The 27,996-nt window shown below is 33.0% G+C and overlaps 1 protein-coding gene across 1 annotated transcript in view; it reads right to left on the bottom strand.

Annotated features, from left to right (window-relative positions):
• Positions 1-487: 487 nt before the first annotated feature.
• Positions 488-27,996, bottom strand: part of LOC148597021 (scavenger receptor cysteine-rich type 1 protein M160-like) — a 55,121-nt gene continuing 27,612 nt past the window's right edge. The window contains exons 18-42 of the mRNA XM_088564362.1: positions 27,703-27,878; positions 26,408-26,555; positions 25,946-26,121; positions 24,299-24,446; positions 22,792-22,967; positions 21,239-21,386; positions 20,873-21,057; positions 20,418-20,538; positions 18,141-18,316; positions 17,580-17,727; positions 16,098-16,273; positions 12,473-12,620; positions 11,710-11,894; positions 11,216-11,363; positions 10,664-10,839; positions 9,331-9,501; positions 8,715-8,891; positions 6,953-7,123; positions 6,286-6,456; positions 4,319-4,489; positions 3,869-4,039; positions 3,555-3,725; positions 3,056-3,166; positions 2,147-2,164; positions 488-749 (exon numbers count right to left, since the gene is read on the bottom strand). Of these exons, the coding sequence (XP_088420488.1) occupies positions 613-749; positions 2,147-2,164; positions 3,056-3,166; positions 3,555-3,725; positions 3,869-4,039; positions 4,319-4,489; positions 6,286-6,456; positions 6,953-7,123; positions 8,715-8,891; positions 9,331-9,501; positions 10,664-10,839; positions 11,216-11,363; positions 11,710-11,894; positions 12,473-12,620; positions 16,098-16,273; positions 17,580-17,727; positions 18,141-18,316; positions 20,418-20,538; positions 20,873-21,057; positions 21,239-21,386; positions 22,792-22,967; positions 24,299-24,446; positions 25,946-26,121; positions 26,408-26,555; positions 27,703-27,878 (3,904 nt within the window). The 3' untranslated portion in view covers positions 488-612. The remainder of the gene's footprint in view (positions 750-2,146; positions 2,165-3,055; positions 3,167-3,554; positions 3,726-3,868; positions 4,040-4,318; positions 4,490-6,285; positions 6,457-6,952; positions 7,124-8,714; positions 8,892-9,330; positions 9,502-10,663; positions 10,840-11,215; positions 11,364-11,709; positions 11,895-12,472; positions 12,621-16,097; positions 16,274-17,579; positions 17,728-18,140; positions 18,317-20,417; positions 20,539-20,872; positions 21,058-21,238; positions 21,387-22,791; positions 22,968-24,298; positions 24,447-25,945; positions 26,122-26,407; positions 26,556-27,702; positions 27,879-27,996) is intronic.

Raw genomic sequence — 27,996 nt, 5'->3', positions numbered from 1 at the left:
TAATGCGGTAGATTTAATTATCAATTAAAACTTCAATTTTTCATTTGTTTAATTTTTATCAGACCATTCGTCATTTAACATAAGAAAACTGCGATCAGATCGGTCATCGATCCGTCAAATCGTTGCACGGATCGGTTCAGGGACCGTAATAACATCAAGGTAAAGGCAGTACACCCTTGTGTTATGTTCTTTGTTTGATTATTTTCGAAACATTCATAATTAAATTCGTAAAATGAAATGCTTTTCTAATTTCGATATACTCCTTTCACAAGCTTCACATTTTTTTTTTGAGTTATTAACGTATATTTACTTTCTAACATAAAGTATTGTTATATGGCTATGTTCATTGGTTATTATTTGTTTTGTTTGAAACGTTATTAAAAGAAACATGATCAACAACTTTTTGTGCATCTATTTTTTTTTAATAAAATATACATTAATATGCAAATAATTTGGTTGAAAATATTGATCAGTAAATGTTGAATTATTACATTTATGTTTTTTTATTGAGATTACATATATGTGTCTTTACAAAAGACAGTAATAGTTGTCGGTGACTAACTATAGCACAAACATCACTGAAGCAAACAAACACGTTTCCGGCTGCATATTTCATGTGTATGTCACATCACGAATTTCTTCATAAGGTTTCCTTTCCGTTGCCAGACGTGCATGGTTCATAGCTAATATTGATAAATCCTTGATGTGATTGATTCCGAATGTTAGGGTTGAAGATTTTCTGTCTTTTTCTGTAATAGTTTGAAAACGTATTACTATCATAACAAAAAATTGTCATAAAAGATGCTCTATGGTCTATTCAAGGAATACAAGGATTTCATAGGTGTCAGAATATTTTAAAGATCCGTAATGTTTACAATATAAGAAGAAAAAAAATGGATGGGCAAGGCCAACAATATTAATGTTATGAGATAGATAAAAACAAGGAAGTTGGACAATCTAACAAAAATATCTGAACATGACTACCGAACATAACCAATGGGTTCGATCTTGAATCATATCCCCTCCAGCTTCGAAAAAAATACGGTAAAGTCGTTTTTAGAGTTATTGAACAAGCATACAAAAACAAGTTTAATCGCTCATATGGTAAATTGAGGATATCCTTTCATGATACAATCTTTCATGTAAAGTTCTTTATCTATTAAAACCAATATTTTTGTCTATGCATATTTAGAAAATGTGTTTCATTAAAAATAAGATCATCATATACACATGCTAAGACCGGAAGTGATGTCATAAACCAACCAACTTCATTTACAGACAACACAACCAGTCTTAGTTTAGCATTTGGTTGTTGCACTTTCGAGTTAAAGTTATACACATTGTGTATAGAGTTGGCACTTTGCAAGAGTTATCGATAATTTTGACCTTTGTTTTATTTAGATGATTTTAGTTCGAGATGAACTCAAAAGTATATATCTAAGTACACAAAGGACTTTCGGCATGTAAAATGTAACATATAAAGATCAGAAAAGCATTATTTACAAGGTAGTTTTGTGCACACCATGAATAACCTCTACCACCAGCAGTGTTTGAATTGTAAATGAGACGGTAAATGATTATCTAACTGGCTTAATTTCGCCATTTTAGACTTATACAGGCCTCGCCATTGGAATAATTTCATCCCATAAAGTTTCTTTCTATTTGTTAAGGTTTTTTAAAAGTTATTTACCTATTCTAGCTAAAAAAATAATGCCTGATTTTTATAAAGACTGCTACTTAAGTTCATGGAAAAGAAAACTGAAGATACTACTTAGAGAATATAACTTGTACTTTAATGAATCGATATACCACGTAGGCAAAACTGTTAAATATATATAACATGAATATACAGAATGTAATTACCCGTGCAAAAAACGCTTAGCAGATAATGCAGAATATAATCTTGTGGAATCGTTACGTTTCATACTACTTACAGTGATTATTTAGGAAATATATATTATTGTTTTTCATTAGATTAAGACAGAAATGATTAATCATTAAACTTGCAGTCCCTGTTTGGGATTAACTTCCCATTTACCCAATTTTCCATTGCATCATACCCTCTTGTCTCATAGCCCCATACCTCATAAAAAGAGAAGTTTATCACAAACAGGTTCTGTAGTAAAACAGCACATGCTATATTTACCGCTTATTCTTCTTTTCTCTTTTACCTATAGAAAAATAGGCACTCTAACTGTTAAGGTATCAATGCTTGCCATAACATATAACAAGTGATTTACATCATGAAATTAGCTGGCAAACTTATATATTATATATTCATCAGTGAAGCAGTCCATGAGATTAACGATAACATTTGATTTATCTAAACTATTCTGCAAAAATAATCAAGTGAACCAAGGTTATAGCGGTAATCAAAAACAAAATCCAGACATGGAAAACAGACATACACCACAAAGAACATGGAGTAACTGAAATCATACATACAAAATAACTAAAGCAACTCGGACTCCACTAAAGACTGGAAGGATGAACTAGGTGCACCGGTTGGGTAAGCGTCCTCTGCTTTTATAGAAAGACCCACCAAATAAGACACGAATGATTCACGCTTGTGGGATTGTAAAGAGTTAAGTTACACACGAATTTGGCATTTTGCCAAGATCATCTTCTAAAATAATCATATCTTTTAGACATGCGGTATATTTCTTTATTGCTGTCTGATTGTGCGAAAGTAATAAATGTGTGCAGCATTTGCTTTACCTAACGTTTTTTTACCGATGATTCATGAAGTAGGGTTAATAGCTTACCCTACCGGTGCACCTGGTCCATGCTCCCAGTTTTTAGTGGAGTCCGAGTTGCTCATTTGCTTTTGTCACTTTGTATGTATGATTTTAGTTACTTTATGTTCTTTGTTGTGTGTGTTTGTTTTCCATGTCTGGTCTTTGTCCCTGGATTGCATTCTTTTGATTGCCGCTATAATCTTGATTCCCTTGATTACTCTTTCATTTAAAGAATACAACGATAAATTTAACTGCGAACTTAATAGATGTAATAAATCTAATTTATTATAATAGTTTGTGCATAAACGAATACATACCACGTATGTACCAGCAGAAAAAGCAACCACTAACACCAATGACTGTTAATAACGTAGTACAGCTTGCAACCGTTGCTACAAGCACCGTAGCAGAATTCGCTACCGAAAATTCTTTAAAAATATAATATGCATGTTAGTGAATGTCCATCTCAAAATAGATTTTGACGAGAAACCCATGGTTGGCATATTTCTCTTATGAGGGAATTAACAATAATTGTATTCCTTTATGTACATCTACATGAGATAATAACATTCTTTATGTTATTTTTTGTTGTTTTTAGCTCATTTTTAACGCTGTTTCCTTTCTTGTTTTTTTTTCTTATTGCCAGTTTTTTGTATGTTGTTACTGATTTTGTCTAAATTGTTCATGTGGATTATCTTTGTTTATATGCGTTTTTTTCACCTCTGTAGTTTTCAATATTTAAATTATATAAATGAACCATACATGTAAAACAAAATAATATATATGACTACATATCAATGTCTTCAAACTATATACCTGGACATGTATTTGCATTACAAGTCACGTTTTGAAGATTAACACCGCGACAGTTAGAAACATTTAAATCAGGAACTGGTGAATCACACTTTCTATGTCTAGTCATGTATCCACCATTACATGAGAGGGAACACGTTGTCCATTCAGACCATTTAGTCCAATCGCCATTAACTGTAACAAAAATTAAATTGATGACTTGAGGATGTTTGCGTTATGTAATCTGTATCAAACTGGACATTTAACTTTGTGTCATTTAAATTGAATAATCTATTATACATGTACTAAAAGATTTAATACTAATATATTAAGCGTACCTGGACAATCTTTCTCAGTGCATTCCATCCATTCTTCTTTCAAGCCTTCACAGGGTAATCCGCCATATCTAGGTGATGGACTTGCGCAGAACCTCACTCGCCTTCGTTTTCCTAAACCACATGTAACAAGACAGTTTTCCCAGGTTGACCATCCATTCCATTCCCCATCAACTAAATTAACATTATCGCAGTCAAGTTTATGACAGAAACTAAGGTTCCCTTTAATGTTCACCGTGCTAAAAGTTATTGAATTCGTTCTGCATTACTCCAACAGGAAACGACCCTTTATTTATTGATATCTATTCACACTATTTTTTTTTAAAAGAGTGTACTATAGAAATATTCTATTTTGAAGTTGGTGTTCTAAACAATATTGACATTGATTGCATCAAAACTTAGTGTTGAAGTCATAAGCCAATACTTCAGACATATATAATAATTATATTTTACCCGAACACATCGATTCTTTACAGTTCTTTATTTCAGTGGCGTCTCCGTAACAATTTCTCCCACCAGCTACTGGGGAAGGGTTGTCACATGATCTTTGTCTCTTTTTGTATCCATTTCCACAGGTTACACTACAAGTATTCCAATCGGACCAGGAACTCCAGCTTCCATTTACTGAAAGGTCATGCAGTAGAATAGTTTAAAATTTCAAATATTTATCACCATTTACATTTTTGAATGATCCACATAACGAGTCTAGGTTTGTTAAATAAATAATTGATTTTTCAGCAAGACAACTATGTAATGTAAAATGACATTGTTTACTTATTTACGTTTTGTCTTATATATATATATATATATATTGTAAGTCAAAGCATTGTAAACAATGAATACAAGATGTATTTTCAGTTAAATATTGAAAGATGAGATCCGAACATTTTGTTATCAACACTTGCGTCGGCAAAGTTTCTTTCGTAGATGTCAATACTTTGATAGACTAGAAAAAAAATTAAGTAATATTTGCTAAATGTATACCCACAACCCCCAAAATGACCATATATATTTACACATGAGTCTTAATTGTGGACTAAGTACAGAACTCTTACCTCCTACCCCTCCCTCCCAAAAATATGGGGGATTAAAAATGTCAATGAAATTTGATATGTTTTACTCTATTTGGGTTATTGTTTCTTTAACATATTATCAAATTCCATTCTTGTTATATTCAAAACTGCTATTTAACATTTAAAATGTTAAGGAGTAATCAAGGGAACCAAGGTTATAGCGGTAATCAAAAGAATGAAATCCAGGGACAAAGACTAGACATGGAAAACAGACATACACAACAAAGAACATAAAGTAACTAAAATCATACATACAAAGTAACAAAAGTAAATGAGCAACTCGGACTCCACTAAAGACTGGGAGCATGGACCAGGTGCACTGGTAGGGTAAGCGTCCTCTGCTTTTCTAGAAACATCCGCCGAGTTGCTCATAAAAAGTCAGAGTAAATGTCTTATATGGCTTCATGGGTTTTTGCTAATAACAGAGATTTTGAATAAATCAAATGATATGATATACAAAGCTGTAATATGTATAAAGACATATCTTAAAAGTTCATCTTATCACTATATAACCAAGTTAAGAAATATGAGACAGAGAATTCACTTGAAACCGCTCATGCACAAATTTTATGTCCTCTGATATTAGGAAGTTGATGACCAAGAACGCAAAGAAAACTAAGACACAATACAAGTCTTCATGCATAAGCTATGTACCAAAAACTTAGTAATTCTTTCCAATGGGTGCAAAATCCAAGAACCGCACCTGCAGAAATTGTAAGTCGCTAAAAAAAAACAATATAATAAAACAAGAAGTAAGTGACCCTGAAAAGTAAAGATACGGAATACGTCATCATGCTTAAGCCGTACACTAAGAAACGAATTATTCCTTCCAATGGTGCTGAGAAATCGTTGACAGAAAAAGTCCCAATATCGCACATGTCAAAAAAATCAAAGTCGCCTAGAAAAAAGCATGTAGATGACCTTAAAAGCTGGACAGGAGAGACACGGTACAAGTATTCATGATTAAGCAATATTCCCAATATCGTCCAATTAGTGCTGGGAAATCCGTGACAGAAAATATTCAAATACTGCACATGTTAAACTTCCAAGTCGAGAGGAAAAGTAGACGACCAAGAAAGCAAGGAAAGGAAGACACTGTACAAATCATTATGCTTAAGCCATTTATCTAATATATAATAATTCCATCCAGAATAAGCCAAGAAATCTGCGACCGATATATTGATTACGGACGGAATGAAGGCAAACATTCCCATCACCATATACCCAACTTTTCGAGCGTGTGTGTCTGTATGTGTGTGGGGTGTTAAAAGAGTAAGTATAAATGAAAAAAGAAAGAATAAAAACATGTCTTTGATTTGAAAAAGGTAGTCTCCTTCAAAATTATACCTGGACATAAATTTGTATTACAGGTGATGTTCTGAAGATTATCACCTCGACAATCAGAACCATTAAAAGCAGGAACTGGCGAATCACACTTTCTGTATCTGGTCATGTATCCACCATTACATGATAGGGAACACGCGTTCCATTGAGACCATTTAGACCAATCTCCATCAACTGTAAAATAGTTTAAGTTGATGACTTGAATATTTTTCCGTTTAGTGTTATCGCATCTGTATCAAACTGACATGTGTCATTTAAATTGAATATTCTTTTACACATGCACTAAAGACTAATATTCATACGTTTAGCGTTAAGCGTACCTGGACAATCTATCTCAGTGCATTCCATCCATTCTTCTTTTAAGCCTTTACAGGGTAATCCGCCATATCTAGGCCATATATGGACTTGCGCAGAACCTCACTCGCCTTCGTTTTCCTAAACCACATGTAACAAGACAGTTTTCCCAGGTTGACCATCCATTCCATTCCCCATCAACTAAAATAGTCTAATCTAACTTGAAACTGCACCAATGTATAACAAATTAAAGATTCGAAGTCAACTAAGGTTCTCGCAAATAGAAGAAGGCAACTTAAAAGTTATTAAAAACGTCCTGTATTATTCCAACAGGAAAAGTACAAAACCAATACCTTTGAATAGGAATAATATTTACCCGAACACATCGATTCCTGACAGTTCTTTATCTCAATGGCGTCTCCGTAGCAATTTCTCCCACCAGAAACTAGGGACGATTTATCACATGATCTTTGTCTTTTTTTATATCCGCTTCCACAGGTTACACTACAAGTATTCCAATCGGACCAAGAACTCCAGCTGCCATTACCTGAAAATCAAATATAGTGTAGTGGAATAGTTCGCAAATATTTGACGCCTTTCAATATTTGAATGTTCTACATAATACATTTAAATCAATTAAGCATCACTGTTGTTTAAAACTTGTCAGTTTTGTATGCCATGATCACTTGTATTAGGGCATGGCAACACAATTCTTGTAATTGCTAAATCAAGTATAAGTTACAGTTTGAAATACCAAATGGACGCAATACAAGACCTTGACTTTTTATGTCTGACTTTTAAAACCTGACGAATTTCGGAGAAAAAAAATTATAATAAAACTAATCACTATGATGCAAACACCGTCTCGCGCCATACTTCACTATATCATTCTGAGATTTTGAAGAAAAATACAAAGTTTTAAGAACTTGATTTCAAATAAAAACTACTTAAATTCATCAAATTTTCTATGAAGTAATAGTCTGACCCAGATCTTTAGACACATTTTTTTACATTCGATCACGAGTCTCGAATATTTTGTTTTTATGGTCAATTGAAAGTAACAAGTTTAGTTTAATTGTGACTTATGGCATTCAATTACTATGAATTTTTTTATTGTCAATCGCACTATATCCCTCTTTAAAAGATACTTATCGCCTTTTCCAAATGTTTTTTTCTTTTTTTTTTTATTTAGAAACATTATCAACATCTCATTTTTAGAGTTAAGAAGCAGACAAAAATGCAGTCATAAAAAAGTCATGTTGGATGTCATTTGAAATATTGTACAAGCATATTTCAAGTATCATTTTAAAACATACATGCACATTATGTTTAAATGTGACACGATAAAGATGAAATACTCTTAATTTTCTTCTAAGAGGGCAAACTGAAATGTCATAAATATATCACATTAATCATGTTATCTGTATTATCTTTTAAAGGTGATTTAAGTAACATAGTTTTGCGTTATAGATCATTTCGTTTCTGTTTTTTTTTTTTTTTGTTTGTTTTTTTCCGTTGATTTGTGTGTTTCGATTGTGTTTATTTGTATTCATTTTCATTCTGTCATTTTGTCTTTTGTTTATTTTAATTGTGCTTGTTTTGTTTTGTTTTGTTTTTGTTTGTTTTGTCTTTTGTTTTTTTTTTATAGATTTTATCTATTGATGTTTTTGTCTAATTGGAGTTTAATTGTTAAACCGAATAATCTTTAACATATTCCTTGTGTTGGTCTTTCACTGCCTTTTATTTATATTCTTGATATAAAGAGTTCGTCGTTTCGATCGTAGGAAGTTATTCTACAGTCTGATTTTCATATTGTGAAAATATTCATATTGTAACAATTACATTTAGGTTTTCTTTTTATTCGATTTCACGAGGTAGATCTAGGGTAAGGGACACAACTATTAAAAATCATTGGAACGTTTGTATGCAGCATTTTACATCCATATTAAGTGAGCATCTAAGCATCTAACTAACTTGGATTGATTTTACTCTGCTTCCAACAAAAGCTTTAGAGGATTTGGTGAAATTGAATATGATACAAACACATCACTGATTTCAAGAGTTATGTCCCTTACCCTAGGTCTACTACCTTTAAAGACATTGGAATCATAACTTCGACATAAATAGGATGATTTTACTTTTTCCTTGATAAGTCTGTTTCTCACACCCTTTTATGTCAATGAAGTTCCCAATGCAGTAATTACCACCGTTTGTTGGACTAGGGTTAGTACATGAACGATTTCTAGTTTTATACCCAGAACCACATGTCTCACTACAGTTTGTCCAGCTTGACCAAGAGCTCCAGTATCCATCAACTTACAATACAAAATGTATGTATCATTACTTGCAATGAAACTGAATAACAATAAAAGATGAAGTTATATATATGTATAGGAAATTCGAAGTATTGCTTATATGCATTATTAATATAGTTCAAATCACCTAATATTTCAAGATTTGTCTCCCATTTTACGGTGAATACGTTACCTGTTTATTAATGTACATGTATATATACATGTATAACCGTAAGTAGTTATGTGTAGTTTGTTTTCTGATTCAAATCTATTGTCTCCCCTCTATGTAAACCAAACATTAAAATGGAAGCGTTTTGATCATTGTCGCTTAAACATGTGTATGACAGCATTGATAAAATTATTTTAAGACAAATGAGATGTCAAATTTAAGTTACCCGAACAAAAAGATTAAACTAATAAAGACTTTAATTGAAACTTATGTGGCCATAGATAAAATTACCTGGACACTTATCGGTACTACAATTTCGGATCTCTTTATTATCACCAAAACAAACAGATCGATTACCAGTAAGTTGTGGTAATTTACAAGTTCTTGTTCTGGTCACAGTTCCTCCACCACATGTTACACTACAAGTACTCCAACTCGACCACCATGTCCACTCAACAGATGCTAAATTGTAATTTTTGATAAAGATTAAAAAAAACTAAGAACAACACTAATGATCACAAGTTCGTTGAGAAATGATTTGTGACGGTATTCATAATTAACAAGCAAAAAAAAAAAAGAACATGCAGTAACTAAAATCATACATACAATTCATTAGATAAGCATTCGTTCTATTGTTTCCATAAGGTGGATAACCAAATATTACCATTCAACATTGCCCTATATCCAATAACTTCATTCCAAATATCCCATCGTTTCAACCACTGATGCGATTCATCCTGTTCCCTTCCTCGACATTCACCATCGCCCCAATTCAATTTTGAATTTTTAAATATCAAAGGCATCATCCCCCTCTTCTTTATATCCCTTTATTAAGTGACAGTCATTGTAAGAATCAGGAACTCTTCATATCTCACAGAAAAATTCTCATACGTCATAGAATCACCAACTCCCATACCTCACAGAATCACCAACTTCCATACCTCATAGAATCACCAAATCCCATACCTCATACAACTTACTCTTGCACATTCCCTATTCCTTCATATGCCATAAAATGGGAAGTTCACACTATTCAAGAACTGTACTTGTTTTCATCAATTTCCCGCAGATCAATTTTGAGAACGAATCCAAATAAGTCTTTCATAAGCTTGAAAATGATAGATAAAAATAAATAAAAGTAAAAAGAAACATATTGTAGTAGACTATAAAAAGCGGCAAAAATGGTTTTGACAAATAGCCGTTTGAAAACAATTAAGTACCTGTCCACATCAACTACCAATGGTGCAGGTGATTCATGGTGTAGAAAACCCACCATACAATATGTTTTCGGTCTTCGGATGCTATTTTTTTAAGGTAGTCTCTTCTGTATTTGGATTTGCATTGATGAGCAAATCATACACTTATGTATCACTGAAATCAACCAAATCCAAGGAAATCAAGATCGATACATCTTTCAAAGTGCTAATTTCGTGTACTATCCATATAAATTTTTATCTCAGAAGCGCAGCATCCCTCCAAACAAACCAAGACCGATAATGTGGTCTGTAGCAAATTCTTAATAAAGTTGGTGTTTTTTTTTTTTAAATGCACGAATCATCTAGTCTCGTCTCTGATTTTTTATAACGACTGCTACTGAAATTGTCGGCACTATAAAAACCTTTACCTGTTTTTCTTGTACGGCAAGCTAATCCAACAACTCGTCTGTTTGGACAGTCGTTTGATTTGTTCGGGAGATGCAAACAGTCTTCCAAAGCAGTTATAGGATCACTACAATTTGTATTGTATAACCAAACGTAGTTATAAGAGGTACCATCTATGTATATAGAGGAGTCGTCGTACCTACAGAGGTTAAATACATCAATTAAATGTGTATATATTTGGTACAGAGATATACATTTTTGTCAAAATAAAACAAATACACCAATAAAGATACTGTATATCGTTCATTAAAAAAAATGTTATGTTCAGTTATGTAATTTGATATTTCATCTGCAGTTAATGCGTTGGACCATGTTCGAACATGAACTATTAGCCGATACGTTAGTGTTTTATAGATGATCAAATTATTTTTTTTTTTATTGTAAAGGCCTTGAAAAGACGAGAATCGTTTAAGGAAAACCTTTCTTCCCTTCCGGTGCGAAACATCATACATGTACCATTTCTTTTTCTGCAACTTTATACCACGTTTAGTAATAATTGTGTTTTAGTAACTTACTTTGCGCCAAGACTCTGACAACTTACTCCGGCTAATGTCTGGTCAAAGTGTTTGCTACAAACGGGGGCCCATTGTCCTTTGCTATAAATTTCTAATCGACCTTTCAGACTCTCTGAAGTTTGTGATCCATACATTAAACGGGTCTTCACTATAAAAAAATACATGAAAATTTATTTTTCTCATTATTTCCGGACAGCAATATAATCTCAATTTAGACATTGATACAGACTACGATGTTACGATGACCAGGCAACTTTCCTTTGAAAATGTTTTTTAAAGGTGCTTATATTTTTGTTATCTTAAACTTAAATGAAGAATACATCTTCGTTTTCTAATTTTGAGTTTTAGAAGACACTCCAGTCAAATTAGGATAGTCGCAAACATGATACCAATTATTGAAATGAATATTTTATTAGTTTTCTCGGATAATCAAATCAAAATTAATGCAATGATGTAATTGTCTGAGGCTTTTAATTTATAAAACCAATTTTAACCTGTTGTAGTCTTCCTGGAACAGACTATGCCAACATCTCGTCTGTTGTACATATTACAATTACAGTCTCCCCAGCTTCGATGACTACAGTCACTCAGTGATGTCTCGGAACCTTTGCAACGGATATCATCCAACCATATCTTACCAGAGCCACTCCTTGCTGGATACCACAAACTATTGTTTGTTCTAAAAAAACACTATGTGAAATCAAGGTTTGAATAATATTTTACTTTGATAGTATATAGAAAAGAAACGGAACTCACAGTTGATTTTACTAGAAATGGTATACCTTATTCCATCTTGCCAGTGTTCATTTACATGGTGAAGGACTGAAGTGTGTATTACTACGAACAATGGAGGAGGGACATCATCTCAAATCGAGCAACATTTTTTCTTGGTATAATTTCGAACAAAATGTATATTCATTTGTAGGAATTTACGAAACAAGATCGTTTTATTTGGCATGTTATATTTAACATGGCATGTTATATATTTTTCGTACTTAAGAGGCATCAATTTTCAGATACTTTTAATTTCTTGTCGCATAGGACATTTTAAAATGTTTTAATTACTGAAACATGTCATTTTTGTTTTAGGAATATTCATTGACAATTTTATCCCGCTTCCCATTTTGGTTACGACGTAAATAAAACCATACACTACTAGTAAAGAAAATTTTAATTGACCTTGTCTGAAAAACTGCATTAAAAAATAAAGAAAATAAAATCTTGAAAAAAACTCTTGATAACACATAATTGTCTTACTTTGCACCTAATTGTTGACAAACAACTCTAGCATTGACGTTATTAAATCCGTCTCGACTAACTGTTCCCCATACTCCATCATGATAAATCTCTAATCTGCCCCTTATATTCTCCGACGTTGTCGATCCTCCTGCTAGTCTAATCAAACCTTAGGAATAACAAAATACTAGTAGGCTACATTTGCTTCTTATTAATACATTAAAGACACATGTTTTCTTTTAATCATGTTTTGTTGTTTTTTTATTTACAAGAGTAATCAAGGGAACCAAGGTTATAGCGGTAATCAAAAGAATGTAATCCAGGGACAAAGACCAGATATGGAAAACAAGACACACACAACAAGGAACATAAAGTAACTAAAATCACACATACAAAGTAACAAAAGTAAATGAGCAACTCGGACTTCACTAAAAACTCGGAGCATGGTCCAGGTGCATCGGTAGGGTTAGCGTCCTCTGCTTTTCTAGAAACACCCGACGAGTTCCTCATAAAAAGTCAAGTCCGGGGTAGACAAACGAGGAAAGATAAACTATGGCCCGTTGAATAAATTAGTTTTCATGGTGCTGATGGATATATCATAACGATCCACGAGTTCATGATGACGACCATAAAACTTCTGTAGTGATGACATCAATCTTGTAGTAGCAACATAACCCTGTTCCAGAAGCCTATTTGTTAGACTTCTAGCGCGATACAAAAAGTCTGCGTAGTTTCGGCAAGCCCTGGCATAACATATGAGTTGTGATGTGAACACTCCATACGCAGGAGCCGAAGAGATGTTGCCACAGATGAAAGGAAAGTTGATAATTCTGAATGAAAAGTCATGACGTTTGTCGTAAAGTTTGGTCAATAGTTTTCCTTTACCATCGATTACCAAGATATGAGGCTGACTTCACAGTGTCTGCAGTATCCTTTATGTCAAGTTCTTTTGGGTAGATGCGATGTATCAAATCCCCGAAATTAGGATTGTTTAGTAGACAATGTTTTTGCTACATCGGGATCTTTGAAAACTGATGTAGCCTTGGCACTCATTGACCTAGTTAAAACTTTCATTCGTTTCAAAATAAAAGACCTCACGGCCTTTAACCACTCTGACAGAGAATCAATGTCTTTTTGTTCTCGTTTTATCCATTTTCTTGCATAGTCCTCGGGTGCATCCATAGGACTTTAAAGTTATAATTCCAATTTATGGAGCGTGGTTAACGGTACTTGGGACCTTTAGAAAGGATATTACGTAGAGATTCGTTTTCGATAATGGTTAAATTTCCCGTAACGACGTGACCAGAAGGACCATATTTGAATGGAGAGCTTTTGCAAGAACAGTCAGGTGGTTTAGCCTTGAAGTCCTCAATCTCGATGTTCTGCAATGGCCTTTTATAATTGAAAATTTTTGATGCAATGGGTGAAGTATAGGAATATGAAATAATTGGTATGGATTTGTCTTTGAAATATGGGGGAATTTTGTTGGTAACGTTTCTGTGATGGAGGAAATTAATTGCATCTATACCTTTGTTGACAAACGGTAGTGGAAGAAATGATCGTTTTCTTCATCTTGACTTTTCACACAAACTGGTTTAAAGAGTCTGTGGAAACCAACATCCAAAATGATGGCAACAAGTCTGTATAATGATGAGGTGGGGTCAGAAACAGGAGTGTCAAGACTTGTTTTGTAAAGGGAGTGTAGTAGAGTGAGAGGTATATAATAAAGTTTGGTTCTAATGTGATGAAGTCCACGAGGTTTTTGTATGGAAGGAAGGAGACCATCTATGGAGACATCATGTAACTTAGGTGACATATAGTGGCGATGGCCAAGACTCCTTTCCCGTCTTGGATTTTTGTCTAATAAATTCATCACATTCATGCTATTGTGGTATTGGCTTAAAATAATTTCTATATTTTTGATGTTGTCGTTGCATCAGTAAGGTATTGCAGTACCTAGTTTGCGTATCCAGTACTCCTCTCTTTCCCTACGATAGTTTTTTTACTTAGAACGGGACTGTTCGTAGGATGGTAATTTTTTTTCTGAAATAAGAACTTTCATGGAGAGGATTGAATGATCTTGTTGATTAAAGTATTGATAAACTGTCGGGAATTTGGTGGTGTTAATTCCCGAACGATGACCGCACATTCTTTTATTTAATCGTTCTTGCGATTCTCCGACATATATTAAACTACACAAGTTGCATTTTAATCCATATAATAAGTTTGTTGATTTGCAACTTAAGTCATCGTGACTTCTTGTATGGAAGGTTTTGTTTGTAATGGAACTGAGAAGTAAGGGTCGGTAATAAGAATGTTGCATTTTTTTTTCAATTTTTAATACCACATTTTTATATGGTACAATGTGGTTCGTCATCGTTTTAGTCAAATATATCATTTAAAGTGATGGAACATGGTTTGATTATTTTAAAATAGTCAGAATTTTTGTACTGGAATAGATGGTCTGCAGACTGAACGTGGGATTGGGTACTTTTAGTTGAATTGGTCGGGGTACTTTCCATACCAGATGTGACTGTGCTAAGAACCCATCAGGGGACACCACATACTTACAAGTTAATAGAGTGTCCGATCTGTTGTCAGGTTCGGACCTTTTTATAATGGGCGACGTCCGAGCCAGTTTTTCTTTCATTCGATGATACCCTCGGGGACAAAATCCACCAGCAGAAGTATCAAGGGAACCAAGGTTATAGCAGTAATCAAAAGAATGTAATCCAGGGACAAAGACCAGATATGGAAAACAGACACACACAACAATATCTAAAACCATACAGACAATGTAACAAAAGTAAATGAGAAACTCGGACTCCACTAAAACCTCAGAGCATGGACCAGGTGCACCGGTAGGGTAAGCACCCTCTGCTTTTCTAGAAACACCCGCCGAGTTCCTCATAAAAAGTCAAGTCCGGGGTAGACAAACGAGGAAAGATAAACTATGATCCGTTGAGTAAATCAGTTTTCATGGTGCTGATGGATACATCATAACGATCCACGTGTTCATGATGACGACCATAAAACTTCTGTAGAGATGACTGCAATCTTGTAGCAACATAACTCTGTTCCAGAAGCCTATTTGTTAGACTCCTAGCGCGATACAAAAAGTCTGCGTAGTTTCGGCAAGCTCTGGCATATCGTAGGAGTTGTGATATGAACACTCCATACGCAGGAGTCGAAGGGATGTTGTAATTGATGAATTAAGGAGGTAGGCGTAGGGTGAGGAAAATAACTCTTAAAATCAGTTATATTTACATTTTTACCAACATAGATGCCATATCAGCAGTGATTATGTGTATGTCGAGATATTCTTTTTAAATCGCCGTTCAATTTGTTTTGTTTATTTTGCCATAAGGCGCCTCTTGTAAGAGTGATTTAACTGAAGACGCAAAAATGTCAGGTATACTGCAGTTTAAAACTTGCCATTGATAATGTAAAATGTCTTCAATTATAGTGGATGATTGTCTATTTGCACGATTAAAATAAACGGTAAATAAAACAAATCCTTCTAAATACACCAGGATTAAAAACAAAAATAATACATATATATTTTCTTGAACCCAAAATATCTAATTTAAGCTACCACAACGTAGTTTTGGATTAGAAATATTATGACTATGATTTAGTTAATTACCTTCTTTCCCCTTCAAACAAGTAACACCAATGTCATAAACATGTTGACAACTGTGATTGCCCCATCCACGATGCGCACACGAACTAAGAGACGTTTCCGATCCTTTGCATTTTATATTTTTAATCCAAATTTGTCCAACACCACCACCTGCATAGTATACTGATGCACCAACTGTGCTGCGTAACAAAAGCACAAAATACATAGCATTTATTTCTGGTACGTTTTACAGCACTTGAATGATATAAACTTTTCACTTTAATTCCCCATTTTTCCCAATCTCCATTCCCCATTGAAAGCTCCCCATTCATCATAGAAAAATCAACAACCCCCATAGCATCCCCAATACATATTTCTTATATGTTATTTATAATATCAAATTAAATTTTATACTTCCAGTTTTTTTAGCATTGAGACTGTTATTTATTAATTCAATTTGATACATTCATATCAATAAATACTTTTAAAAAATTCCGATTCAAAATTCCACCCCCTAATCGTCCCGATTCCCTCCCCCAAACAATGAAAAATAAAAAATTAAAAAAATACCCTATTCTTGTAATGTAATAAGTCAAGGTTTTCTTTAAACACAAAGGAAGTGAGTTCTTCTAGATACTAAATGAATTAAACATGTTGCCGTTTCAAGATTGATAAGCACTTTTCACAAGTGAATGATTGAATTTAGCGAATTTAGAGAATGTTGGTTCTAAATGAATTAACAGGAGAAAATGTAAACTCAAATAAGGAGTACACCAACATGAATTCAAGGAGACTATCAGTTTGAATTGCAGCCTTCTCATTATGAACGCTTACATATATGCAGTCAATTATATAAATCTTATTGGATTCAATTCACATCTAAGCATACGCTTAACCCCTTCCATCGATTCAAACATGTGGGTTTATCTTGTCACTCATTTGCATTGATACATCTGTAATACTGTGGATCTATGTTTTTGATATTTAACAATGAGTACGGTGGTGTTAAATTCATTTTTTTGTAAATAATTTTAAAAAATGTCGTTATTTTCTCTTGTAAAAATAATTCTGCAGTGTATTTAAACAAATGGACAAATTTAAAATGTGTTTTGCATTTTGGGAGTGCAATTTTCCATGACGCTTCTCGTTGCTCGGGGAAGCCGCGGCCAAACGCTGTTCTCAAGAACGAAAGTTGAATTTCTTAACTGGTTCATTGATTTGATAATTGTTCATTGATTTTGCACCAATATTCAAATATCTCGTACTGTATTTATAAAATTAGGAATTATAAACGTTCACACAGCTACAATGTCGTACACCTGGCGTCGACAAAAAAGTCGTCAGTGTAAAGTTTATCGTAATTAATGACGTCACAATCTAAAATAGCGTTGTGACGTCATTATTTACGACCATTTTCACACTTACGACTTTTTGTGAAATCGACGCCTTGATATACTAGTACAAATCTGAAATGCACATGAGATAACTAACTACCCAACTATTTACCTTGCTCCGAGCTGCATACAAGCAACTTTAGCGACATTATTGCCTGAACTATAATAACATAAGGTTCCCCAGACCCCAAAGTGATATATCTCTAATCTCCCTGTAATGGAATCAGGTGTCTCTACACTGTCTGCCAGACGGATTTCTCCTAAAATAGAAAAATAAACAAAAAATACATTTGTATAGATGTACAAAACAATTACAACGCTGCTAGACACAGTATGATCATCGTTAATATACAATTCAATATATGTTCCTTCCGTATTGAAGAATTTATATAGGAAATTTTCAAAGTAAATGTGAAAGACCTTTAAAATAGTTTTAATAAAATACATGAAAAAAAATGAATACGATGATTTGACTTCTAAGCACTGTTTGATGTTTTAATGTTTATAATAAAGGGAAGTATCGGCATTCGAACTAAATAACATTATTGCTTATAAACTGTAGGGTGCACACATAAGTTCTACAATACTTACGAAATATTTGCCTAAATTATAATATAATTCAGTCAGTTATTATGAAGCACATGCATTTTATACATTGGTACTAGATACTTACCTTCTGTCCCGCCGATACAATTAATGCCGACGTCATCATCGTGTGAACATTTATGTTGCCCCCATGCAGAATGTGAACAAACACTAACTGTAGTTTCATATCCAATGCATACCACATTACTTAACCATATTTGTCCAGAACCATATCCAGCTTTATAGCTTGAAGCACTTGCTGAACTAATAAATAAAGTAGAAGATATTTAATTTAAACATAATCAAAGATTATGAGTAATACACTGTAGCTATCGGTTATAAACAAACTAATGCATAATTGTTTTATTTCATACCTGAACTTATGAATGATGGAACCCAATGGGGAAATCACAATAAGAGTCCCAATCATGAGCTTTTACTTGAACAGAAAACGGTTCGATATTACTACAAATTAACTTTTGAAAAAATAATTGAAAAAAAATCAGGATCGATATTGCATGTAACCTTTGGTTTGGTGGAATCTCTTATAGTACGTTATAAAACGATATTTTCTATAAAAAAACAGGTTGCGTCAAAATATCTACAGCGTCTTTATATAAGATGAAATGTAAATTGCTGCAATTTTAGCACGATCTGTAGCCATATATGATTTTAATCGTATGTGAATCGAAAGTGTAATCAAGGTAACAAAGATTCTAGCAAAAATCAAAAGAATGTAATCCAGGGACAAAGACCAGATATAGAAAACAGAAAAACACAATAAAGAACAAAAAGAAACTAAAAAATGCATACAAAGTAACAAAAGGAAATGAGCAACACGGGCACTAAAAACTGGGAGCATGGAACAGGTGCACCGGTAGGGTAACCGTCCTCTGCTTTTCCAGAAACAACCGCCGAGTTGCTCATAAAAAAGGCAAAATTCGTGGAAGACGAAAGGGGAAAGGATACATAAATGGAAAAAAAATCAGTTTTCATGGTGCAGATGAAAAATCCCGACGATCCACGAGTTCATGATGACGACTATAAAATTTCCGTAGTGATGACTTAATCTTGTAGCAACATGACCTGTTCCAGAAGCCAAATTGTAAAAGTCAAGTGTGATATACAAAAATACTACGTCAGGCTCTAGCAAAACGTATGAGTTGTGAAAACTCTATGCAGAGGTGCTGAAAACCCTGTTTTAAAGAGGAATATATATGCTACCTAATTATCACATGTTCATCAGTTATGATGAAATCAGTCCTGATAAACATTTTAACATTTTAAAACAAATTCCTAATAAAAAAATCAAAGTTTAAATACTTGATAAAAAATGAAAAAAAAAATCAAAAATACGAAGATAACTCGCTTAAATTCTGTCCGAAACATATCCTCATACATGTAATTACACGAAATCGACCGATGTTCCCGATCAATTCATTTTAGCTAATATTGCGAGTAAAACAAAATGGCAAAAAAAATATGTAAATATGTATCTTAATAAGAAATACGCGTTAGACATAACCAAGTTGCCAAAATAGATACCAGCGGATCGGATTGGTTTCGAACAAAAGGAAATAATAACAAATATCCGCAAAAATAAAAGTGGTTGACAGTAACAAAAACAAAATGAGTATTCAAAACGATACATTCATTTCATATTTTTAACTGTGGAGACGAGAGCAAAACCAATTTTAACATTCAAAAACTATTAGTACGAAGTTGCACCAGATTTCGTGCTGAGCATACCCAACTTGTATATGAGTCTGATATTCAAAATCAGTTCCAGCAATTGTACTATCAATTATAAGACAAACAAATCATTTGAAATTAATCCAAACACTTGGAGACCTGACAATAAGACCTGAATGACGACGGGGGAATGACAGATGGACATGGTAATTGCAATATACCAGCCTCTAAAAAAGTGCGTATTTACTCACTGATAAATGTATTTCTTTTTTGGTAGTACACTCGCATTAGTTGTTTATTGTTAGTTTATTGTTTGTTTTTTTTCAGCACTCATACCTTTATATATCTGTAGTTTTAATTATACATATATCTGTAGTTTTAAGAATATTTTGCATGCTAATTTCTCATTCAGCACGGAGTGGCGTTACTACTGAATGCAAGTATCGCGTGATTCTAAAGTCGATACTTTTTGCACAAAACTTTGTGCATCATAATGCATGATATGTGTTTGATAAAACATTTACTTTTCTATTTTTCATTTCGGAATGGGGAATAGGCAGATGGACATGGTAATTCTTATAAACCGCTCTGTTGCTTTTGTGCGGGCAAAAAAAAGGACGCGCGATTACCAGTTTATCATTGCAAATCCTTGTTTTTTTTTCAGCACTCATACCTTTGTCCAAGCTGTTTACACGCTACTTTAGCAGCGTGTTTGTCAAATCCAGCAGCGCACACAGTTCCCCATATTCCAGCGTGGTATATTTCCAATCTACCTGTGATCAGTCGTATCTCTCCTGAAACATCCTTATATTGTAGATTGCTTCTTTTGCTTACCTACCATTTACGATAAGGTAGATTTGATATATAATGCAGAGTAAAACTCGATAACACGCCTATAATTTTAATTAATAGCCAACCTACGATATGGTATTATTAAAGAAAATATGAAATCGACTGTTAATTCACTTATCAATTGTGTTATTTTTTTTTTTCGGATTTCAATGTTTTCGTCTAACTGATGGCATAATCAAATAATGCTTTGCTCTTCTTATCATGTATTAAGATGTTTCGTGAAACAAAACTCAAAATCAAATCAAACAAATATTATGACATCGATACACACAATACCTTCTGTTCCATCCGTCCCATTGTAACAGCTAACGCCTACATCATAACTATGTGTACAATTTTGTTGACTTAATCCAGAATGAGAACATGATGTCAAATTTGCTTCGGAACCTTTACAAACAACATTACGCAACCAAATTGGCCCAGATCCATAACTTGCTGTATAGGTGACATAATGTACCGATCTGAAATAGGGATACACGGCTTTTTATTTTTTGTACAGATGTAGCATTGTTTCATTCATTAAAATATTAGATATGATATCTGTAATTTGGAAAAGGTCTACCATTGAAAAAACAAATAATAAAGTAAAAAATTAATATATTTCATGAACGTAATTCAAAATATATTTCATGAATTACTTACTGTATTCCTAGCTGCCCACAAACAATTTTGGCAACAGTACTATTGAGGTGATTGTCACATACGGACCCCCATACTTTATTATGAAATATCTCTAGCCTTCCATACACAGCATCCGGGGATTTTGATCTTCCTGCTAAGCGTATTTCACCTAGGATGTTAAATATATAAGGCATCTCAATACATAACAAAATGAGTGATAGAAAGAGTTATTTTCTTTTTTGTGATGCGATGTAGAAATTCCATTTAAACAAGGCAATGAACAATCACTTGGCACAAAAGAATGAATGATTAAATGATTATAAGTGATTAAATGTTGCTTTTCTAGGAAGCTGTTTTAAAAGTGTTTTCTCAGTAACAAAGTTAATGCAGAAAAGATGACGAAATAGATACGCTGAGGCGGCCGCTGTTGAATATTTTGATCAATGTTTTGGCATGATTTAACTGCTATATAAGAAATGAAAATATAGTCTAGCTTTATATCTCATTTATGTATGTCTGTAAATTTTATTAATCATACTTTTTTACCTTATGTTATACTTATACATAGAACTCCTTCATCAGGATATGTACCCTTGTTTTATATCTTTATGTATATCTGTAAACTTTATTTTGAAAAAAGACACTGTGAAGTCAGCCTCATATCTTGACCTGCACTTAGAAATCGATGGTAAAGGAAAACTATTGACCAAACTGTACGAAAAACGTGATGAATTTTTATTTAGAATTGTCAACTTTCCTTTCATCTGTGGCAATATCCCTTCAGTACCTGTGTATGAAGTGTTCATATCACAACTCATACGTTATGCCAGAGCTTGCCGAAACTACGCGAAAACGACTTTTTGTATCGCGCTAGAACTCTAATAGGCTTCACAACAGAAGTTTTATGATGGTCATCATGAACTCGTGGATCGCTATGGTGTATTCATCTGCACCATGAAGACTGATTTATTCAACGGGCCATAGTTTTCCTTTCCTCGTTTGTCTACCCCGAACTTGACTTTTTATGAGTAACTCGGCGTGTGTTTCTAGAAAGGCAGAGAACGCTTACCCTACCAGTGCACCCAGTTTTTAGTTGAGTCCGAGTTGATCATTTGCTTTTGTTACTTTGTATGTACGATTTTAGTTATTTTATGTTCTTTGTTGTGTATGTCTATTTTCATTGTCCGGTCTTTGTCCCTGGATTACATTCTTTTGATTACCGCGATAACTTTGGTTCCCTTGATTACTCTTTGAAAAAAAAAATACTCAGATAATGACCTCGTTGAATTGAGGACAGTATGTTTCTGAGAAATAAATGCATTTGACTCAATGATATAAGATAAAACAACGCACATTCAAACATGTCAGCAAAATCAGTCCGTAAACAAAGACTGCAAACCTGCATTTGTTTCCAGCTGTATCGGTAAATGTCTAAAATTAAAGTGCTCATGCCGATTGTCATGTAGTAACTTATTGTTCATTAAATGAAATATGTTCAACAACATTCAACATTTTCATAAATCATCAGCATATTTTACTTTCAAAATGTTCAGTAAAATACAGAATCGCTTTACCCTCCGTTCTATTTATACAGATAACTCCTACATCATGACCACTTCTACAGTACCCGGATCTCCAGTTGTTATGGTTGCAAAAAGATAAAGCAGATTCAGACCCTTTGCATCTAACATAATTCATCCATGTTTTCCCTCTACCACCACCTGTAGTGTAGTTTAAGGCCTCATCTGCTCTAAAATAATAATCAACAATTCCATGGAAGACCCATTTTTTTCAAAAACAAAACGAAAACTGATAAAACAATAACAGTATATGTCTTTGAGAGTCGAAATTCAGACTGCAATTCTTTATAGCTGCATTGGCAGCCAAATTTGTTCAATTAAATGAAATAAACTTGTAGTAATGCAACTGAAGCAATAGATGTCAATAGATGCCTACAGAATATTTTTAATCATAGAAGATCGATTGCTCTGGTCCAATTATTTTTGCAATTACTTCCGAAGATTGCCCACAGGACTCACACTTGGATAAATACATGGACATTGGTAAACAACTAAGAATGACGGATACACAGTGAAGAAAGTGTCTCTTTTATCTCTTTTAATCCATTTTTTTTAGTTTTCAAACAAATAATGACCGTATTTGAGCCACATTATATCACAATACGTAAATTTCAAAAGGATCCTTGCGTTATATTCGAAATTTTTTTCTTTACCGACTTGAGTTTTTTGTCGGTTTTCCTTGCCGTTTAATAACCACTTTCGCCTTGCAATCAGATTGCACAGATTAATGTCACCAGAAGTCACATGCATACGAATTGCAAGACAATAAATATATAGACACCTATCTCATGTATTGTATTTGTATTTGGAAATCAAATGACATTATATAGGTAAAGTACAATTTAGTAACAATGATTCAAAATTAAGGTATACCACAACAGAAACACAAATTTTGGAAAATGACAGCAAATGCATCTTTGAAATATATTGTTACTACCATTTGTTTGATTTTTATCTTGTCAAGTTTTATGAAAATCACCCATTTAATATCAGTAAAACTGAATAAAAATTTATATCAAAAATTGCTTTCAATAGCATTGTATCGGTTTGAAACAATGATTGCTAAATTACGGTTGAAATTTTCATGGTGAATTATCAAATTGTTCTATTAAAACGGTATATATGGTTATTGGGTGATTTAAAATATATATGCAGATAACGAATAACATGAAAGACAACTTTAAATATTGGTTTGTTTTAGACAGGTGTTCGGTTTGTCAAATTTGTATATTGGTTCAAATTGATTTATTTCCAGGTAAGATAGGTTTTTCGGATTATTCAAGTTTCGGTTAAGATAAATTTTAATGTAAAAAGATTCAAATAACATTGACATTTGCTCTTAACGTGATTTTATTTTATTTTATTTTATTGTCTATTATTTGTATTTACTCATAAAGAATAAAACAAGAAATACAAATGAAAGGAAATGGAATAGACGAATTTGTAAAATAATTTATATCTTTAATTGAATAATATGAACAAAACTAGTATATATTCAAACCTTATTCCAAGCTGTCTACAAACAACTTTAGCAGCTAGATTGTTGAAATTTGTTTTACATACTCTCCCCCAGACTCCATGATGATATATTTCTAATCTTCCTTTTATTGACTTTGAGGTTTTTAATGAGTCTGCTAAACGTATGTCGCCTTCAAGAATGAGAAAAAGCAATGTCTATTGACATATTTTAGATGACATCTATTCCAGAACGTTAATGCTAGCATTTAACCCGTAAATGAAAAAGAAATAAACAAACGAAGACACACACACACAAAAAAAGAAAAAAATATTTTTTAATAAATATTTAACAACAAATACAAGACATGTGAACATTAAAATAGTCATAAAGTTCTAGATATGGAATAAAAAGTTGCTTATATATTCATAAACGCACTAACGGACGGACGGACACCATGATCAATATATACCTCTCTTTTTCAAGTGATGCTTAGTTTATGTGATCACGAGTATGTAATGCGGACCATTTTCTTTTCTTTGCGTGAATCACAGTCTCTTACAGTCAATGTACTATTTTCTTTTAAATGTCTTGGTTTATTGAGCTAGAACAGACTAATTTTTTATTTTTACTTTTTTTTTGCATTAATTTCTCGTTTATTCGAAAAGGTCGGTATCTATTGAACACATTGTAGACAAAATCAATATTTGTTGAATTGCTACATATCTGACTAAAAATGATTAACTGCAATTGCAAATCTGTAACGTCCACGCTTTGGTCTTTTTTGAAAAATTAAATAAGCGACCAAAGAAATGTTATTTTCTTTTCATGTATGACCAACTTTCATTGAACATCTCCCCGTTTTATCATAATAACGCCAAATGGTATAATGAGTGTTATTTTAATATCTGCACACCAAAACGTTTAAAAGCTACTGCACTGGAAAGGAATTTGCCATTTTTTGCGATGTGGTATGCAGTACGTCGGCGAAACAGAACAACCTTTCAATAGGCGTATAAATGGTCATCCCAGTGACTACAGATGCAAACCAGACCTCCCTCTTAGTCGCAATCTTAGATCCACCGGACGCACCCTGGATGATCTCCACAACATTGTTGTTACGTTCATAGAACAAAATAAAAACTGGTCAAGATGTAAAGGAGTGTCTCGGGAAAGCTTTTGGATAAAGAAATTACAAATAACTTCTCGAGATGGAATAAACGAAAAAAAAAAAAATCCATTTCTAGGTCTTGGTCTAAGGCACGTACAGCACTACATGCTATACATCAATACTGTACTACTACATTTGACTTTTTTAATTGTTTTCCACAGTTGATTTTTATTTTTAATTTTGATAAAAAGACCCTCTTTGATATTTTCATTCCGTCTCCTTGTCATTTCCTCATGTGGGCCTGTGATAAAGGTACAATCATCCACAGCGTACGTGATTTAGCTTCTGAATCTGTTTTGATCTTGAACTTTGTGAGTTTTATGCACATAAAGTATTATGAGTTTTATGCTGAAGTAGGATATCAGTTATCCGAAATATTCAATGTAAATTTATACCATCTTCAGGTTATGTTAAACATAATTAGACGTTTTTTTTTTAAATTCATTGTTGTTTCGCAGCGTTTTTAAGGATCTATCACTCCATAAGAGTGATTGTATATATATATATATATATATATATACCTTCAGTTCCATTAGAACACACAACTCCTACATCGTTGCTATGGGAACAGCTGTGTTTTCTCAATCCTAGATGTGAACAGTCCATCAGGTTGGTTTCCAATCCAGTACAAACCACGTGACTTAGCAAAATTTCCCCTGCACCTCCTCCGGCAGTGTAACTTAAGGCACTTTCTGATCTGTTAAAGGTTAATAATTATATATTATCAATTATCAAAACAAACAGACTTTTTTTTAAAACCACGTCTCAATTTTTTCAAATAAAACATTTGAATAACTTATAAAACAAAACAAAAACAAAACAAAACAAAACAAAACAAAAACAAAAAATATACAAAAAAAAACAAGAAAAACAAACGAAGAATGTTATTTCTACGGCATTCGAAAGGCAAGTATTACGGCGTTCATTATTTCAATATCTATAAAGATATGTTTACCATTGTTTAACATGTTGCGTTTCCTTACCTTATACCAAGCTGTTGACACACTACAGCTGCAGCGGTACTACTAAACGATTGATCACATATTGTTCCCCATACTCCTTCGTGGAATATTTCTAATCTCCCTGATATTGAATCGGGTGTTGTCGTCTTAGATGCTAATCTTATCTCTCCTAAAACCCATTTGTATTCATTTATTATTAAACCAAGAGGAAGTGCAGTTCCTATAATCATGTTTGAAATATTGTTTTTTTAATAAAGAAGCACATTTTTCATATCGTCTATGTTTGTCAACAAATCAAAATATGATACTGTGAAAGTACTTTTGTTCGAAGGGTACCAATTGGAAAGACCATACCACCAAATTTGGCTCCAAACGAAAAGGAAATTTGTAGGGATGTGAAAACTGAAAACCTCAAAACAACAAATTTAACAATCCACGAACTTGTGTTTCATGCCCTATCCACAAAAATTATTATCCACGAATTTAAGTATGTTCAGTATAATTATCTTGTTTTCTCGTTTCTGCATCCTTCACCAATTATTGTGCCATTTCTGCTTTTCGGAGGCTTTACAATTGTAAAATGTTATTGAATGTTATATGAAAGTTACTTTTATTTAGCATTTTACATTCTTTTTATAATTTAAAACAACAATAATATAAATGACGATTTCATGAAATATTGCTTGTCGATAAACTAAATTTTTCATACGTGCTTCAACCAATGCATATAAAATGTGAAATAAAGTTTTCAATGCATCACTAATTTTGGATTAAAATAATTAAATTATTTTTAATAACTAAGATACCATGAGATGGCTGTATTTTTGAAAACATCGTTTTTTAAGTTAAGTGTTCAATTTTCTTGTTATTTCTGCAGAAAAAAAAAAGAATAACTTGACCTGAAACATTTAGTAAACGATTTAAATTCAGTCGTAAAACGGCTTTTGATCGGATAAAAAATGTCGTCCTTCATTTCTCATAGACCAAATATTGCAGAGACTGCGATGTCATCATGTTTTAATGAATTACTCGATGAATTTTATTACCTAACTTAAGGTTAAATTATAAGGAATGACTGTTTAATGTTTTCGGTCTATTTGAAATAACTTCAACGCCCGTGGTGCACACTTAAAAATAACCTGCTACATATGTTATTTAGTGTGCACTATGAGATTGAGGGTATTTCGTCATACACCGAACAAGTATTTCAGTCATTTCTTAAATAATTTACGAACAATTGTTCATATAAAAAGGTAAAATACAAACGTAAATACATCATATGCAATTTCATGCAACATTGCTCCTAATAAATTAACCTTCTGTTCTGTTTGCACAGATGACTCCTATATTGTAAGAACTTGAACATTCATTGTTTCCCCAGTCATCATGACCACAAGTACTAAGCGACCTTTCAGATCCATTACATTCTATGTTACTTAACCAAATTCGTTTAGATCTTCCACCTGCGATGTAACTTATATACTCATTTGCTCTGTAATTATAAAGAAATTTTCAAAAATGACATCTAAACAAAACATTTGAATCAAATATATTAGGAAATTTAAAGCCGACAAGCACATTGTATACAATAAGTATATCATACCCAAAAC

The sequence above is a fragment of the Perna viridis genome, chromosome 15 (assembly GCF_037379345.1).
Source record: "Perna viridis isolate PV_CMFRI_1.1 ecotype Kerala chromosome 15, ASM3737934v1, whole genome shotgun sequence".
NCBI classification, from domain to species: Eukaryota; Metazoa; Mollusca; class Bivalvia; order Mytilida; family Mytilidae; genus Perna; species Perna viridis.
The sequence above is the reverse complement of the archived record's forward strand: the minus strand, read 5'-3'. Positions and strand labels throughout refer to the sequence as shown.